The sequence below is a fragment of the Papaver somniferum genome, chromosome 6, assembly GCF_003573695.1.
Source record: "Papaver somniferum cultivar HN1 chromosome 6, ASM357369v1, whole genome shotgun sequence".
Classification (NCBI taxonomy): domain Eukaryota; kingdom Viridiplantae; phylum Streptophyta; class Magnoliopsida; order Ranunculales; family Papaveraceae; genus Papaver; species Papaver somniferum.
Window position 1 is genome coordinate 172,903,666 of NC_039363.1, and position 17,994 is coordinate 172,921,659.

The 17,994-nt window shown below is 38.2% G+C and overlaps 3 protein-coding genes across 3 annotated transcripts; 1 reads left to right on the forward strand and 2 right to left on the reverse strand.

The window, feature by feature from the left end:
• Positions 1 to 1,474: 1,474 nt before the first annotated feature.
• Positions 1,475 to 2,482, forward strand: LOC113291814 (nicotianamine synthase-like). The gene has a single exon (XM_026541305.1). The coding sequence runs from the start codon at positions 1,475 to 1,477 to the stop codon at positions 2,339 to 2,341; it is 867 nt and encodes a 288-aa protein (XP_026397090.1). The 3' UTR covers positions 2,342 to 2,482.
• Positions 2,483 to 2,805: 323 nt separating this feature from the next.
• LOC113291815 (F-box protein CPR1-like) lies at positions 2,806 to 6,177 on the reverse strand. Its single transcript, XM_026541306.1, has 2 exons — positions 5,733 to 6,177; positions 2,806 to 3,836 (listed from the first exon to the last, which is right to left on the reverse strand). Exons 1-2 carry the CDS (start codon positions 6,175 to 6,177, stop codon positions 2,899 to 2,901), a joined length of 1,383 nt encoding a protein of 460 aa, XP_026397091.1. The 3' UTR covers positions 2,806 to 2,898.
• A 7,265-nt stretch (positions 6,178 to 13,442) lies between these two features.
• On the reverse strand, positions 13,443 to 16,892 carry LOC113291816 (putative F-box protein At3g16210). The gene is made up of 2 exons (XM_026541307.1): positions 16,647 to 16,892; positions 13,443 to 13,750 (listed from the first exon to the last, which is right to left on the reverse strand). Exons 1-2 carry the CDS (start codon positions 16,786 to 16,788, stop codon positions 13,443 to 13,445), a joined length of 450 nt encoding a protein of 149 aa, XP_026397092.1. The 5' UTR covers positions 16,789 to 16,892.
• Between the last annotated feature and the right edge of the window lie 1,102 nt (positions 16,893 to 17,994).

A 17,994-nucleotide genomic window follows, 5' to 3' on the forward strand; every position in this document is an offset into this window, starting at 1 on the left:
CCTGGACACCCTCGAGAAGGAGAGAGCAATATGGTTTGCAAGCTTAAGAAGGCAATATATGGTTTAAAGCAATCACCACGTGCATGGTATGCAAAGCTAAGTTCAGTACTCATCCAGAATAAGTTCAAAAGGAGCTCTGCCGATTCTTCCTTGTTTATTAAAATAAGTAATCTTGGTACAACTATAGTTCTAGTGTATGTTGATGACCTTGTGATTACAGGAGACAATCAACAAGAAATTAGAAATCTTAAAGCAGTGCTTCATTCCAGATTTGACATCAAGGATTTAGGAATACTGAGGTATTTCCTGGGATTAGAAGTTGCTTAATCAAAGAAGGGTATTTTTCTGAATCAAAGAAAATATGTGTTGGACCTGCTGAAGGATACAGGAAAAATGGGAGTAAAGCCTTGTGATACTCCTACAGAAATTGGCAACAAACTTGATAATGATGGTGATGTGTTAAGTGATATTGGGTCATATCAAAGGTTAGTAGGCAAGTTAATTTATCTCACTGTTACCAGACCTGACATAGCACATGCAGTAAGCTTAGTCAGTCGTTATATGCATACACCTCGTGTTAAACATCTAAATGCAGTAACTAGGATTCTACAATATTTAAAAGGATCACCAGGAAGAGGAGTTTTGATGACAAAGAATGAATCCTATTCAATTTCTTGCTACTGTATAACAGCATATTCATATGCTGATTATGTTGGATGTCCAGTTGATCGTAAATCAACAACAGGGTACTGCATATTCTTTGGTGGTAATCTGGTTACATTGAGAAGCAAGAAACAAAATGTTGTTTCTCGATCAAGTGCTGAAGCAGAATACAGAGCCATGGCTTCAACAACTTGTGAGATTGTTTGGCTGCGAGCATTACTTAAAGATTTGGGTTTTCTGTCACCTCAGCCAGCTAAGATGTTTTGTGAAAATCAAGAAGCGATACAAATCGCATCAAGTCCCACCTTTCATGAGCGTACAAATAACATAGAAGTGGATTGTCATTTTGTTAGAAAAAAGGTATTGGCCAAAGTAATATGCACTCCCTTCGTTCGTAGTCATCAACAACTGGCAGATGTTTTTACTAAGGGTTTACCTGTCAAACAATTCAATGGAATTCTATCCAAGTTGGGCTCCATTGATATCTTCGCACCAACTTGAGGGGGAGTGTTGGAAAAAAGGAGAATATTTGGTTTCTCTATTTATGATTGGCTTACACTGCAAGAAAATATTCTCTAGATATGTTGCTATCTATACGAATATGTGGCATGTATAGGATATATATATACACGTCTTGTAAAACCTCCATTGATAATAAGAAACCCTAATCATTCTTCTCCTGTGGACGTTGGCTATAGCCGAACCACGTTAAACTGTGTTTCTTCTTTAATCTGTTTTAGTTAACTGCATAACATCTTATGCAGATCCAATATTGACTGCATAACATCTTATGCATACCAACACAACTATTATGGGTTCATTAGGTTCATTGAATTCATGCAACGAAGAAGAGTTGTTAATTCAGAATGTTTCTGAAATCTACAACAACTTATCAACCTTAGAGAGCCTCAAACCTTCAAAAGATGTCAACAGTCTTTTCACTCAACTGGTCCTAACTTGCATTCCACCATCTCCAATTGATGTCACCAAGTTATCAGTCACAGACCAAGGAATCCGTTCCGAACTCATTCGTCTCTGTGGGCAAGCTGAAGGCCTCCTAGAAGCTCATTATTCGAACCTTTTAGGTGCTTTCGATAACCCGCTTGATCATATCAACACCTTTCCATACTACACAAATTATGTCAAACTTGGCCGACTTGAGTACACTATACTAAGCAATTATATCACAAACCCAAATCCTAATCACATCGCGTTCATTGGTTCCGGTCCGATGCCTCTTACTTCCATTGTGTTGGCTTCAAACCACCTGAAGACCACTACCTTCCACAATTACGATATCGACATATCTGCCAATGCTTTGGCTTCTAAGTTGGTCTCTGCAGATCCTGACTTGTCGAAGCGTATGTTATTTCATGATACTGATATTATGGATGTCACCAACGGTTTATACGACTATGAAGTTGTGTTCTTGGCTGCTTTAGTTGGTTTGAACAAAGCGGATAAGCGCAAAGTTATTGATCATTTGGCTAAGCACATGGCACCAGGGTCCTTACTGATGTTGAGGAGTGCTCATGGTGCTCGTGGGTTTCTCTATCCCATTGTTGAGCCTAGTGATTTACCTGGTTTTGAGGTTCTCGCAGTTTTTCATCCAATGGACGAGGTAATAAATTCAGTGCTTGTTGCCCGTAAGATTAAGAATGAAGTGAAGCTGTACTAGCTAGTTCATTATTGATCAATGAGGCTTGGACCACTTACTGTGAGCACCTGGGTTTCTGTTTTTACTGTTTTTTCTTTTTTCTCTTTCTGTTGGTAGAGGTTAATGTGGAAGTGGAGAAGCCTCTGCTTCAAATAAATTTCTGTATTTTCAAGTGTGTGAGATGTAAGCTTGATTTCAACTTATACTTATAAAATTATGTTCCATCCATGTCTTAAAGGAAATCAGGGCAAAATACAGTGTGAATCCAGTCAGTGTCATTTTTTCCTTGAAAAAAGAAATTTTGAAATGTTTTTTAATTAGCTAATTTATTGGAATGATAATCAAAACCATAAAGTTACAAAAGAATCTAGAAATGTTCTTCTAAATGCTCAAGACAGATATAAAAAGACACACTGCATGATAAAATAACGACAAGATACTCGAAATTCAAAGCAACATAAGGAATAACATGACAAACATGGTCACCGGTAGTAGAAAATGCTCTAGCTCCCAAACAGTTGCTGGCCCTCAACGTTTGCGATTCCATGGAAAAGGCAATATGAAGGTGCATATGATATTTAACTCGTCTTTCTTTGCACATAAGTACCAGAGTAAAGAGAGACTAGGCTAGGCACAAAATTGTCTCCTCCTACAAAAATTCCATCCCCAGGAATCACCACTTCTTTTTCACTATCACGTTTCGCATCATAATAAATTATGCAATCATCAGCCATCAGTAGAATCTGACCACCATTCTTGAAGTCCCGTACTAGCCTCAACGAGTAATTCTCTGTAGCAATATCCTGGGTAATGGTGAATCGTTTGTTCCAAGATTCCTTGACTCCATATTCCTGCATCACCCATACATCAACACGCTCACCGTATTCCTTGAAAAGCAAACAAAGCGACCCTCCTAAGACTCCCAAGCTATTATTATCCACCTCGTCATCACTTTCTGGTGCATGTAGCATAGGCCCTTCTACTACTGCCAACCCTTTGAATGTCTCTTCACTAATATCAAAAGCTACTATGAGGTCATCGCCGTCGTCAATTCCAACTCCTAACCAGTGAAGAGCTCCGTTCACAATCACCCCGCAATATTTATCACTAGGAAAATAATACGGTATGGAACCAATGCTTTTCCATGCATTCGTACGTAACGTATAAACTTCAACATCAGAGTTAATAGGGTCCTCCTGATCCTGAATATAGTCCACGATTCTTACAACCTTGTAATCATCAATCTTGAAATCATAGGCGAACCCATAATAATCGATGTTATAGGTTGAGCTGTTTGATGGTTCAGGTAGTTGCTTGTACTCCTTAGTAGATGGATTCCAAATCGTAATATCACAAGGTAAGCAAGCACTGTATACGCAAAGCAAGCCATTACAAGAGCCCAAGATCCTAAGCATAGAATCTGAAGGATTTGATAGGTAATCCATCTGAACAGCCTCATCGCATTCATATGTTTCTGTTGGCGATGATGCTAATGATGACATTAATGGATTATAATCTATTGTGTAAAACAGATAAATTTCAGTACCCAGCAAATACAGACACATAAGTGTGCAGTTGTTATCTTGGATGCTAAGATTAAGATGTTTATAAATGAAAGAGGGGGTACAAATCAGGGAACGCCAAGGCTTGCACACGCACCTACATGGTAAGAGATTCTTCACTTTTAACCTTAAAAAGATGTTCTCGAGGATCTCCTCCGGAAGGCTTGACATTTCTGCTTCTGCTTACTTCTTGTCGAACAAGAGGAGGATATAGAAAAGTATTTGCAGAATACTACCTATATTTTGTTAACATAAGAGAAAAGAACGATGAAGCTGGAGAGATGTATCGCCATAGAGGTAATATTTTTCTGGCACATTCTCTAATGATAATAGCAGAAAGCAACGGAATACTGATATATAAACAACGAAAATTTAATGTGAACGACGAAACTTTGCTGTCCAGATTTTGATAATCTTCAAAAATTAATATCTGCGCGGTAATGTTGACGCTGCATGTATATACACCGCATGTATCTTGGGTAATGGCATAACATCTTGTCCGAGAATCTCTCGCTTCGTAATCCTGCATTAACAATTTAATGTCTACGCGTAATGTTCATGCTGCATGTGTACGTATACGCTGCATCTATCTTGCGTAATGGCATAACATCTTGTCCGAGAATCGCTCGCTCCATGATCCTGCATTAATAATTGGCTGACTCCCAAAAACATTAAGATGAAGGTTCCCACCCAGTTCTCCCACATTTGCAGCGAATATATGCATGACCTATGAAAGGTTCTTCTAGCTATGAAAGGTTCTTATAGATCTTGTAGGATTATGACATAGGCTCTCTAAAATTTAGCAAAATGTTGGGGGATTACACGTTGGCGAAAATGTAGGAGAGCCTGTACTTAATGCAGGAAAAGGAGCTTGCGATTATCTTTAATGTTGGTAAGGCGCGCACTGATCTGTTTGGTTCTGACACCCTTTTGGTATCAGGGGTTTTGTTTATCTTGAAATTTCTCACTTGGTGTTTAGCACTCATTCAAATACTGGGTCTTGGCACTTTGAAACCGTGTTTGCCATGCATATGCACAAAAATATAACCAAATGTATGAAAATATTAATAAGCGAAAGTAATCAAATTGCTAAAGAATGGCTATCTGTTTTACCTGTACTTTGTTCATAAAATTCATGAAATCCTTGCAGTGCAGGTAATCTTCAATCCAGGGATGATTTATGGCAAGAAGGTATTGAAGCTTAAAACAAGGTCTAAATGGCCTTTAAATAAGTCTTTAATCCTTGCTGCAACACCTTGTGAGTCCGTTCTGCATGGATCAAACTCATAAACAGAATGCGCTTCACCTAGTACTATCATTGTAAAACATAAAAAAGAAAACGTAGTAATCCTGTATTAGACCACACTTTAATGAGACACATTGCTCCTTGTATCTCTTGAGTCTCTAACAACAGGAGCAGAATGGTTTCTCGATAGGAAATCAAAGAGATTGTATTCACATTCACAAAAATATAATATAACAACATAAGAATTATTTTGGAAGTACACCAAATAAAAAAAGAAAAAAAATATCACTTATTTGGGATAAAAATGAAAAGTACGAAGATCACTTATTTAATTAATTAATTAATTGACCATAGATTTATAGAAAAGTCCTTCTGAATGGTCAAGAGACTCAAGACTAATATAAAGACAACTTAAAATTACGAAAAGATACTCAAAATCCAACACAGCATACGGAACATACAACGAACATGGTCACCTCTCACAGGTGGAAATTCTTCAACCTTTCAAACAGTTGCAGGCCCTCAACATCTGAGATTCCATGCAAAATGCAATACGAAGAAGGTGCATATGATATTTAGCTCGTCTTTCTTTGCACATAAGTACCAGAGTGAAGAGAGACTAGGCTAGGCACAAAACTATCTACTCCTTTAAGACTTCCAGCCCAACGAATCATCACTTTTCTCTCAATTTTACGGTTCACATCATAATAAACTAACAAATCATCGCCCACTAGTAGAATCTGATCACCGTTCTTGAAGTCCCATATTAGGCTCAACGAAACGTTTCTGGTAACGTTCTCTTGGGTAATGGAGAAACGTTTATTCCAAGATTCCTTGACTCCATATTCTTGCATCACCCATACATCAACACGAACTTCAAATTCTTTGTAAAGTAAACAAAGCAGCCCTCCTAAGACACCCAAGTTATTATTATTTTCCTCATCATAGATTTCTGGTGGTTGTATCATAGGCCCTTCTATTATTCCGCAATCCTTGAATGTCTCTTCACTAATATCAAAAGCTACTATTGTAGATACCAAATCATGCATCGTACACGTGGACGGTGATTAGAAGTCGCAGCTGGATATAAGCATACAACGGCGCACACCGAATCAGTTCTAAGTTAGCTTAGAATCTAAGCGGATGTCATTTTTGTAAATAACTAACATCCCTTTTCCTTATAAATAGGGGAAGATAAGGAAGAGAGGGGGAGGATTTTTGGAGGGTGGAAGAAAGAGGGAGGAGTAAGAAACCCAATACCTATGAAGAGAGGAATAATAGCTGGGTAGTATTACTACCTTCGTTCTATCTTCTACCTTCGCTTTACCTTCGCTTTACCTTCGGAACCTTCGTTTTACCTTTGGAACCTTCGTTATACCTTCGTTTTACCTTTGGAACCTTCTTTATACCTTCGTTACATCTTCGTTATACCTTCGTTATTGAAACTTTCACTGAACTTCATCATCATTAATGGGGTTCATCACCCATGTAACAGATAAAAAATCATAATAAAACTCTTTTACCCTCCCGTGGATGTAGACACTCCGATGTCGAACCACGTAAATTATTGTCGTGTGAAACTATTGTTATTTATTTGTTTAAATTCATTTTCTACTTGCTGTTTTATGGTTTAGAACAAGATCCAATGATCTTGTTCGTTTGGTTGTTGCTACTAGAATAATGGTAGTAACAATTTGGCGCTAGAAACAGGGAATGGGTAAAGAATTTATTCTACCTATTCCGTATCTATTAGATTTTTATTCTCTGGAATTAGTTTTTCACTTTCTTGTTTCCTTCAATGGAGATTTGTTCTGATTTGGTGTTCCACATAGAAAGTTTAGTTGAGTATCATTCAACTAAAAAATACCACCTGACAACACCCTTGTGTCAACTTCTAAGCTTTTCCACTATCTGATCTCTCTTTGCTTTTACTCTTAAGATTTCTAGTTATTAAATTTTGCTACTATAAAGTGGTATTGTCGTACCATCTCTTCTTTTGATTTAACTTTTAGTAACACAACATTCTAGCTACCTAAAAGCTTTGTTTTCGCCGTTTGAGCCATGATCTGTGATTGTCAACTATTTGTGATAATGATTCAACGAATCATTATTTGGGAATTGATTTTTTACGTATGTGTCCTTTTGAATAATGAAAATATTTGTGACCTGTTTATAAAAATGCTTCCATAAATCGTTCTTTTTTATTCCTTCTGGTTATCCTTCGTTTAGATCTAAAAATTAAAGGGTAAATATCGTTTATTTAAAAAAAAAAAAAGAATTCATTTCAACTTAGTAGTGTTTAAATCCAAATAATTTTCAAAAAGAAAAAGTGATTTTCAAATCACAGATTACAAGAAATTTTGATTAAAAACTCTTTATTATTTCATTTTTTAGAAACTTGTCGGGAGATGTCAGATTATTGGTCAAACTACCTTATCTTATCTACTTTATGACTTTATCTTTTTTATGTCTTTACCTGCTCTACTTTATGTCTTTGTCCTGTCCTTTTTCAAAAGGACCAGCATCACAGGAGGAAAGTTAAGAAAATAAAGTTTGGATTCAAGGTCGGATGCCAAGGACGTAAAGCCAAACTATGATAAAGATCTGGTGCTAATGAGCCGGCTGACACGAAGTACTCAAAGCTTAATTCCGAAGATAGCTTCGGACCAATCCAAAGTCGTAATGCAACTGCTATATAACGGTAGCATACCTTGGCTCAAGGACGATGGTGGTGCAAAGGGCGATGACGATGGTGGTGCAAAGTGCGACGAAGCTTAATCCGACGATGAGAAAAAAAAAAAAAGAACCGGAAGATAGTCCCTCCACTGCAGTGCAACACTTAAATTTAAATTAGCAGTACCAACATCACAACGAAGGATCTATGAAGATAGAGCTACAATCCAAAATCCGATGATAAAGCTTCGATCCGAAATATGATGCTCAAGTAGAACGATCAACAAATGCTTAGGAAGCCGATAATAGCTCCTTTCCGACGAACAAAGTGATGCCGATGATCCAAGTGAACCCGAAGTCCAACAACTTGTATAAGTTGAATACACAGGCTACCTGAAATACAAAGTCACCAAAATATGCAGTTGACATGCAAATAAAATGAAGTATACAAGCTGATATCGTGATACATTTACTTTAATGGATTCAGTCAGTCCAAGTTTCCGTGTTCATTCTCTATGCAGGTTTGTGACTCACAACAAATACCCGTCGTTGTGGAAAGATATAGCTAAGCCACCATGAAGCCAAGACATCGTCACTGCTGCTGCAAATTTGGAGCTGTAAAAGCCGACATGCAGAAATGTTGTAATATGAACCAAGTATGACTCGACGTACGAGCAACTTGCAATTATCCGAAGCCTGCGGCGCCGATGATATAGATGCTTCGTACATGCTAACCGTCGATGATGCTTCTACAAACAAGACGAGACTGCAAAGCTAGATGAAGAAGCCAAGGCCAACCAGGATGAAAAAAAATGCAAAAAGACCGATGATATAAATCCTCATGCAGACAAATCAAAGTCAGCCGATGATACAAGGTTATGCGCAGATGAACCAAAGTTGGAGGCCAACGATGACGATGGTGCAGAGTCTTGCGAAAACGAAGCCCAGTTTTGTTCCGAAGATGTAGTCCTAGTCTGACAACGCAGGCTTGGTCTGAATATGCAATCCCGATCATCCACTCGATACAAAGTCAAACGAAGAAGGTGGTACAAGGTCTTGCAGTGATGGTCCAAAGTCGGTTGTGGATGACGAAGGCATTCAAAGCTTGGTCCGTGCACATATAAGTCCCTCTACGTAACCCAAGCCTAGCACAGCTCAAGTCCGACGACGATGTTGGCGCAAACTATAACGATGAAACAAAGACTGATGCCGAAGATGCGAGTCTTGCAGTGATGTCTCAATTCCAATGACGAAGAGACAAAGCCTCGCCATGATGATCCAAGGCCGAAAATGAAGAGCCAAAATACGAAGATGATGGACCAAAGATGGATGACGTCACTAATGACAAAGGTGTGAGCAAACCGACGATGCTGATGAAGATGATACAAATACCGAAGTCAAAGATGCAAGGGCTGGTGCCGATGAAGCAAAGTCCTGGGACGATCAAGCCAAGCAAAAAGACCCTTTGTTTCAATTCTGATTTTATGTAGGTACATAATCTCTGAGGAGGAGTATCATTACATCCAAAAGGTAGTACAATGAAGACGTAAAAGTCACCTGACATTCAAGCTGCTCACATCAACCAACATCCCGCTGGCGATCCAAGTGCAGGGTCCTGACACAAAGGATTAGTTACCAACCAAAGGCCACCCGATGGTGCAAGCAAGTTCAAAGACAGAAGTATCTATAGAACAAATCTGATGACGTTGATAACCCCGATGACGCAGCTTCGGTCCCTTACTCGGACAATAGCTACGATCCCCTAATCCGATGCTGTAGCTTCCAAGCAAGATAGATCGCCAAGCTAAAAGAACGGTGGAGTACGACTAAAAGAAGTTGAAGTTCAAGTAATCTTCGAAAGTTACTGTCATGCCATGCTGTTCAAACCCTATATTGGAATGCACAAGATATCCTAGAATATAAAGTTCAGTTTGTGGAGTCATTCGAAGTCTTCATATGGGGATTACAAAGCGCATGCATCTTAGCTCAGCTCCGATTTCCCAGCTAGCTTCCGTCCGACCCAATGTTGCAGTACAGCCGCTATGCAAATTCTGGGAACGATGATACAAAATCCGAAGAACAAATCCAATGATGGTGGTGTGAAATTTTGTTACTAACGATCAAAACCGGTGCAACACCAAACGAAGATCCATGGTCCGACGACAATGATCTGTGAAAATTAAGAGCTAGAGTCTTGTTACAATATCCAAAGTTCATCGACGCAAAGCTGAAGATCACCAAGCTATGATAGTGAAGAACCACTCGAGAGAAGTCACAATTCCAACTCAAAATCAACTTATTTTTTATCCATTCTTAGGCAGGTAGATGATACGGCTGGATTGAGTACCTTCCAGAGCAACAAGACACCAAGCTAAATGTTGCAATTCAAGATAAAAACGACCTGAAGCCGCTGCCTAGAGTTGTTGCTGAGATGTAAGAATAATCAAATGCAGACACAGTCTTCACAAAGGATGAAAAGAAGCAATGTTGTGTATATACAGTAAATCTACCGAGGAAGTCAGTTCATGAAGATGAACTGATGACCAGGAAAGCACCACGCCCACAAAAACAACCCGAAGCACAGTCCGCCTCGTGTAGTTCGAATCCGATAACGACGATGATGGCTCAAATCCAATGGCTCCAATCCTCCATTCCGATAATGCAAAGTTTCTTTAGAGACAGATGCTCAATAATGACACAATCTTCACAAAGTTCAGAAGGACGTGCAGATTACAAAAAGTTCTGAATAACCAGACACTATCTCTTCCGGCGGCCATAGATACTCACCTAGACGAAGGGAGCATCTGTCTGCGTGTAAAGCAACACCAACAGCACCCTAAAGGACGAAGCTTCGAAACACGAAGCTAAGGACGAAGCTTCAAAACACAAAGCTTCAAAACGCGTCATCATAATTAACGAAGCTTCAAAAAACGAAGCTAAGGACGAAGCTCCAAAACACGAAGCTAAGGACGAAGCTTCAAAACACAAAGCTTCAAAACACGAAGCTTTAAAACACGAAGCTTCAAAACGCGTCATCATAATTAACGAAGCTTCAAAACACGAAGCTAAGGACGAAGCTAAGCTTCAAAACACGAAGCTAAGGACGAAGCTTCAAAACACGAAGCTAAGGACGAAGCTTCAAAATACGAAGCTGATGACAAAACCTTCAAATTACGAAGCTAATGACGAAAGCTTTGTATCAGTACGATAGACTTGCCTTACATTAAGCATCAATGCTTAGTATGATATGAGAGCTGATGCTTCATTGTTTATAAGAATGATTCTTATACTTCCATTCATACGCAAAGTACGACAGTCATGACAGTATATATATACTTTGTCGTACTATATATACTTCCTCAGACTGTCGTAGTTTACATGATTTGAGAATTTTGTGGGAGACCTCAAATGCCCAAAGCTCATATGTATGAGAAGATGAAGTAACCACGGATGCAGTGTAAAATCCCAAGTTCTTTTCGGTTTTTATCTGTGTAGGTACTTGATTTATAAGATGTAGACTCATCACACCCAAGCCGAAGCAAGGATGAAAAGGCACAACAAGGACGAGAAAAGTTCATCAGCGCCATCAACAGTGTGTGAGTTTTCTCAATTTGCAGCAGTTAGCAAAGTAGCTAGCATCTGCTCAACTAGGGGACGCAGCTGAAGGCGCACCACCACTGACCATTACAAGGCTCAATTCCGGAATAATTAAAGGATGCAATTCAAGCCCAACAATGCCAAATTTGTATATAGAAATACATATCCACACACCCCAGCGGCGCGAAGACAACTATTGTCCCAATCACAAGGGGTACACATATAGCATAAGCCTTGCAACCATTGACAGCAGCGGGGCGATTACTTTTGCTTTCACAAGCTTCGGCAACCAGCTTCCAAAACCAAAACGGGGCATACATCACACCCAATAAAAGAGTTTGCAAATATTTAGACTCCTTGCATCTTGTTTATATTAGCATACATTGTTATATGCATTTGATACATTTCAATTCTGAATAATGCATACATTCCCATAAATTGGATACGTTTTTGGATACTAATGCATATAATGAAGAACCGGGGCAAGCACCACCGGTCTCATATCTTCATACTGGGTAAAGCGTTTACACGCAATCTCTCCGGACTCCCCCATAAGCGTCTATGAGTGTACGACCAGGGGGAAGGCTTCCATAAGAAAGAGATGCCCAACATGACATGCCTTTGGCAGCTCAGCGGAACGGGTGTTTGCAAAACATTCAGTTTTACACCACGTCTCCGGGATATTTTCAACCCCCACCGTTCGGTAATCTCCTGGCCCGAGATTGGCCAACGGGGTGATAGGTTCAAACACTCATCTTACCTCAGCGACAATGGATTTACGATTCCCCATAATGCAGGGGCAAGATCAAACCATACAAATACTTAATAAATTTGTTACTGCTCATAAGATGAATTTACCTTATTTATTATAATACAAAAAACAGATACGAAATGTCGTCCACTTACATTTTTGTGCCAGATAAATTTGAGTAATCCTACGAGGTCCTGTGACCCCAAATAATACGGTGCTGTGAAGTAAAAGTTGTCGACGCTACGATGTATAGGTTGTTGCTGCTCAACCGGCCTTACAAAGCATTTTCAACTTGAAGCATGCAACGGACAAGCACCAAGCCTGGTATTGAAAATTTCAATGCCAAATACCAACAAAGAACATGCCACGAAGAGTGCTTGTACCAGTACGATAAGAGTGCAGAACCTTTCGACAAGGAGCGGCCGAAGGAAACAACAACCGAAGCATGAACGATTATGGTGAGAGGAATTTTTCTTAAGGATCGCTTATCATCGAACCTCAAGAAAAGGGGCAAATTGTAGATACCAAAACATGCATCGTACACGTGGACGGTGATTAGAAGTCGCAGATGGATATAAGCATACAACGGCGCACACCGAATCAGTTCTAAGTTAGCTTAGAATCTAAGCGGATGTCATTTTTGTAAATAACTAACATCCCTTTTTCTTATAAATAGGGGAAGATAAGGAAGAGAGGGGGAGGATTTTCGGAGGGTGGAAGAAAGAGGGAGGAGTAAGAAACCCAATACCTCTGAAGAGAGGAATAATAGCTGGGTAGTATTACTACCTTCGTTCTATCTTCTACCTTCGTTTTACCTTCGCTTTACCTTCGGAACCTTCGTTTTACCTTTGGAACCTTCGTTATACCTTCGTTATACCTTCGTTTTACCTTCATTTTACCTTTGGAACCTTCGTTATACCTTCGTTACATCTTCGTTATACCTTCGTTATTGAAACTTTCACTGAACTTCATCATCATTAATGGGGTTCATCACCCTTGTAACAGATAAAAAATCATAATAAAACTCTTTTACCCTCCCGTGGATGTAGACACTTCGATGTCGAACCACGTAAATTATTGTCGTGTGAAACTATTGTTATTTATTTGTTTAAATTCATCTTCTACTTGCTGTTTTATGGTTTAGAACAAGATCCAATGATCTTGTTCGTTTGGTTGTTGCTACTAGAATAATGGTATAACAACTATGGTTTCCCTGCTGTGGTCGATTCCAACTCCTATCCAGTGAAGAGCTCCATTCACAATCACCCCACAATTATGAACACTAGGAAAATATTAAGGTATAGCATCAATGCTTTTCCATGAATCCGAGCGCAATGTATAAACTTCAACATCAGACTTAGCACCTGTTTCCAGAAAATAGTCCACGATTCTTACAACCTTGTAATCGTCATTCTTGTAATCATAGCCGAACCCATAATAATCGATGTCATAGCATGCTTTTTTTGATGGTCTAGGTAATTGTTTGTACTCGTTAGAAGATGGATTCCAAATGGTAATGACGAAGGAAACATCATCAGGAGTGTTACTACTGTATATGCAAAGTAAGCCATTACAAGAGACCAAGATCCTAATCGTATTATCTGTACAATTTAATATCTGAACAGCCTCATAACATTCATATGTTTCTGCTGGCGAGGATGCTAATGATGACATTAATGGATTATAATCTATTGTGTAAAACAGATTCGATTTATTACCCGGCCAATACAGGAACATAAGTGTACAGTTGTTGTCTTGGATACTAACTATTGGAATATTAGAGTTTGTCACACACAAGTAGCCGAGGTTAAAGTCCAGTGAAGGTCCGAGGCAACACAAGCAGTCAAGACACTTACTGGAAAAGAGGATAAAACCAATCTAACTACCATGGACTTAATCAAGAAGTGGACTTAATCAAGATAAGTGAAGAGAAGCTTCCAAGATATGCTGTAATCCAAGTTGTTATCTAGATATGCTTCTTATCGTGTAATTAGTCAACAACACTTATAGTTTACCACTCTATAAATACGAGTGTTCTAATGTAACCGAGATTTTCCCAGAATGATCAAACATCTGGAGATCAATAATAATTCTCCCTTCGTGGATTTTTCCGTGGACGTAGGCGTTAGTGCCAAACCACGTTAAGATCTTGTGTTCTTATTATCTGTAATTTGTTTCTCTGATCGATCTATGAACCCTCGATACCCATAATTTGTTATGGTATCAGAGCGGGGAGATCCGCTCAAATGCTTCCGCTTTCAATCTATTTTTGTTATCACTTCACCGATTTTGTTCGGACTAAAATCTTTAATAGTCGTCTATTTTCTCTCAATGGGTGATTATTAATTTTATGTTTTTCAGGTCTAAGTGGCTATTTTTCTTTGTTCTCGTGTTGTAAATGGTAGAGTATTCCCATTACAGACGATGTTTGCTAGTCTTGTTTTTGGCGTGTCTCTAATGCATCCACAGATGTAAGTGGATTTTAGGTTCTCATTCTAAGCTAGAATAACCTGTTTCACTTATCAATGAGTTACTATCTTTCTCGCTACAGATCAACTTCTTGTTGGGTATAATTTTGTTATTCCAATATTCTGATCTGGTCTTGTCCAGGCTTTCAACCAAGCTGGTTTGGTTGTTCTCAATCAACATCATTAGTTTCTTGTAATGTTTTCCGACTATGGATACTACTGTAGACCTAATGATGATCAAGTTTATTATCATACTCGAAACCTTTCTATTGTAACATAATTATGAGCAAAAGATTGTGTTTCAATTCCGATTTATAGTTTATCTGCTATCTTTGTTACGGGTCATATTAATTGGACCTTATTTTGTTTTCAGCTCTTGACCCATATCTTGAGGGTTTATTCATTCAATCTCAACCCATTAATCATTGGTTTCCATAAAATATTTGAAAATCAGTAGTATTCAGTGAGGAAAAAGTCTTTTTAATGAACTAATATATCTACATTTAGATCATAATCCAGGATCTCCAAGATCTTGTTGTCTGCATCTTGCTCTAATCTTATGAGAAGATATTCTTTAAATAGGTAGTGATCATTATACTACCAACTAAATCAACTTTGCATCTTTATGAAAGATGTACGTGTTATCATGTCTCATATTTTTTGGGATATATTCATCATAATCACAATCTATTCTCTATGGATTTTCTCGGAACTTTTCCGAAATCAGTTTTCATTCCTGAAAACTCTCTTCAACAGTTACACGTCTATCATTATATCTCAGTGACTAACTGTTATTTCTTCTAAACAAACTCTTCATTTGAGTTTTTTAACCATATGTTGGGGATTTATTTATACAACACAATCCATTCACAATGGGTTTCCTGAAAATCTTTTCGAAACTAGTTTTGATTCACGAAAAACTCTTTTGACGTCCATCTGTGTTCCTCAACTGGACGTATCTTATACTAGTTGTAACTAGTTCATTATGCCTTGTTCATTCCACATTATCATTTGAACAATCAAATTAATTTTATTAGTTTGAGCAACTAATAATTAATGTATTACATCAAGTATTTATTTCCTGCTCTCAAGTTGGTTTTTTCCATACCATTTTGGTTTCGCCTTAGGGTTTGTGTGATTCCCGACTATGTCTACACCCACAGACTTAATAATGATCAGTTTGTGATCATATTCAAAACAAGTCTCTCCATGAGGAATAGGAGATGCAAAATAAAACGGATGATTGGTTATCGATTATGCGATATAAATATGATTTCACCAAGTTTCACTGGTCGATTCTCTTCTTTTACATCTTTATGCAAGATCAACCTAGCTCCTAAGTTTATGAGCTAATTCATAAATGTAGTAGTTCAACTGCTCATTTATCATCTACCATTCTGGTTCACGATTTGTGGAAGACTTTGAATTTGCCATATTTCTCATCATCCGATCTCAAGTGTTGTTACATGGGTCATTTCAAGTCCAAGTTCAAGTTCCATGGCTAATAATCATCGGCGGTTCATGGATACAGAGTTCTGTTCAACAATTTTCAAGTTGCACACTTCAAAACATTCCGTGTCCAACTTGAGGGGGGTATTGGAATATTAGAGTTTGTCACACACAAGTAGCCGAGGTTAAAGTCCAGTGAAGGTCCGAGGCAACACAAGCAGTCAAGACACTTACTGGAAAAGAGGATAACACCAATCTAACTACCATGGACTTAATCAAGATAAGTGAAGAGAAGCTTCCAAGATATGCTGTAATCCAATTTGTTATCTAGATATGCTTCTTATCATGTAATTAGTCAACAACACTTATAGTTTACCACTCTATAAATACGAGTGTTCTAATGTAACCGAAATTATCCCAGAATGATCAAACATCTGGAGATCAATAATAATTCTCCCTTCGGGGATTTGTCCGTGGACGTAGGCGTTAGTGCCGAACCACATTAAGATCTTGTGTTCTTATTATCTGTAATTTGTTTCTCTGATCGACCTATGAACCCTCGATACCCACAATTTATTACTAACATTCAGATGTTTATAAATGAAACTGGGGCTACAGATCAGGTCACGCCAAGCCTTGCATACGCACCTGCACCGTAAGAGATTCTTCACTTTCAACCGTAAAAAGATATTCTCGAGGATCCCTTCTGGAAGCCTTGACATTTCTGCTCTTCTTACTGCCTGTCGAACAAGAAATATATTTTGTTTCACAGAAGAGAAAAGAACGATGAAGGTGTAATATTTCTGTCACGGGTTCTCTAATGGAAAGAGCTATTATGTTTAAAAACTACACTGTCAACACGAACAAAGAATTCTAATATATATACAACAAGATTTTGATGTGAACAACTGAACTTGGTAGTAAACCATCCGATAAGTTAGGTATTCAAGAAAAAGAAAATCGTATATACGTGGATGTACAGATTCTTATATAATCTTCAAAATTTAATGATACGCTAACGCTGTAATGTTCATGCTGTGCATGCATATAGGCCGCATCTATCTTGGGTGACGGCATAACATCTTTTCCGAGAATCTTTGGTTCCATAATCCTGCATTAATAATGAGTTTGTAGTATCTCACGACTTTATAGACTATCATTACTGTTTTCTTGGTCCATCAATTTGCTTTATATGAGAAAAAAGGCATTACACTTATCAGGGGATGCTTGCCTCATTCTGTGTGGTACGTTATTTGTTCCTAGCTAATTATTCATGAATGAGTTTGAACAGATCGACGAAACCAAAATAATGATGTTCTCACAAAATCTTTATATATGTGTATCTGCTTCATCACAATAATCTTCTAAGTTTGTCCTTTCAGCGTCCATATTGTCATCTTTGTTACACTGAGGTGGGTTCTCTTTTTAACGAATGGCACAAGAGACTAAGGTTAGCATATGTATACTTACCATTTATCTCCTAAGAAAAAAAAAAGGAGGCTACGACATCACTCTCATCTATTTATAATAAACGTTAGAAGACGACTTTTAAGAAAGTTTTATATGTTCACTTCAAACAACTTGAATGCGTTAAATGGTACATGCTACTCACGGTGTTCTGGCTCTGTCGAAGCCTGGATCACTTCACTTTGAGTCTGCTTTAGCAAGTTCCTACAAGTACAAATAAGTAACAACCGTCAACCAATATGTAAAAACAACCCATTTTCAACAAGACGAACAATCAATATATTCAGGGACGGAGCTATGTGTAACGTACGGGTGGCTCCCGCCTCCCCTAAATTTTTGCAAATCCTGATTAGTTATAGATAATTTCCTTAGTTTTAGGAAAGAAATCAATGCCGCACCCTAAAATAATTGTAAATACTTTTTATTTTTTATTTTTTTGACGGGAAAAGATGTAACCCTCT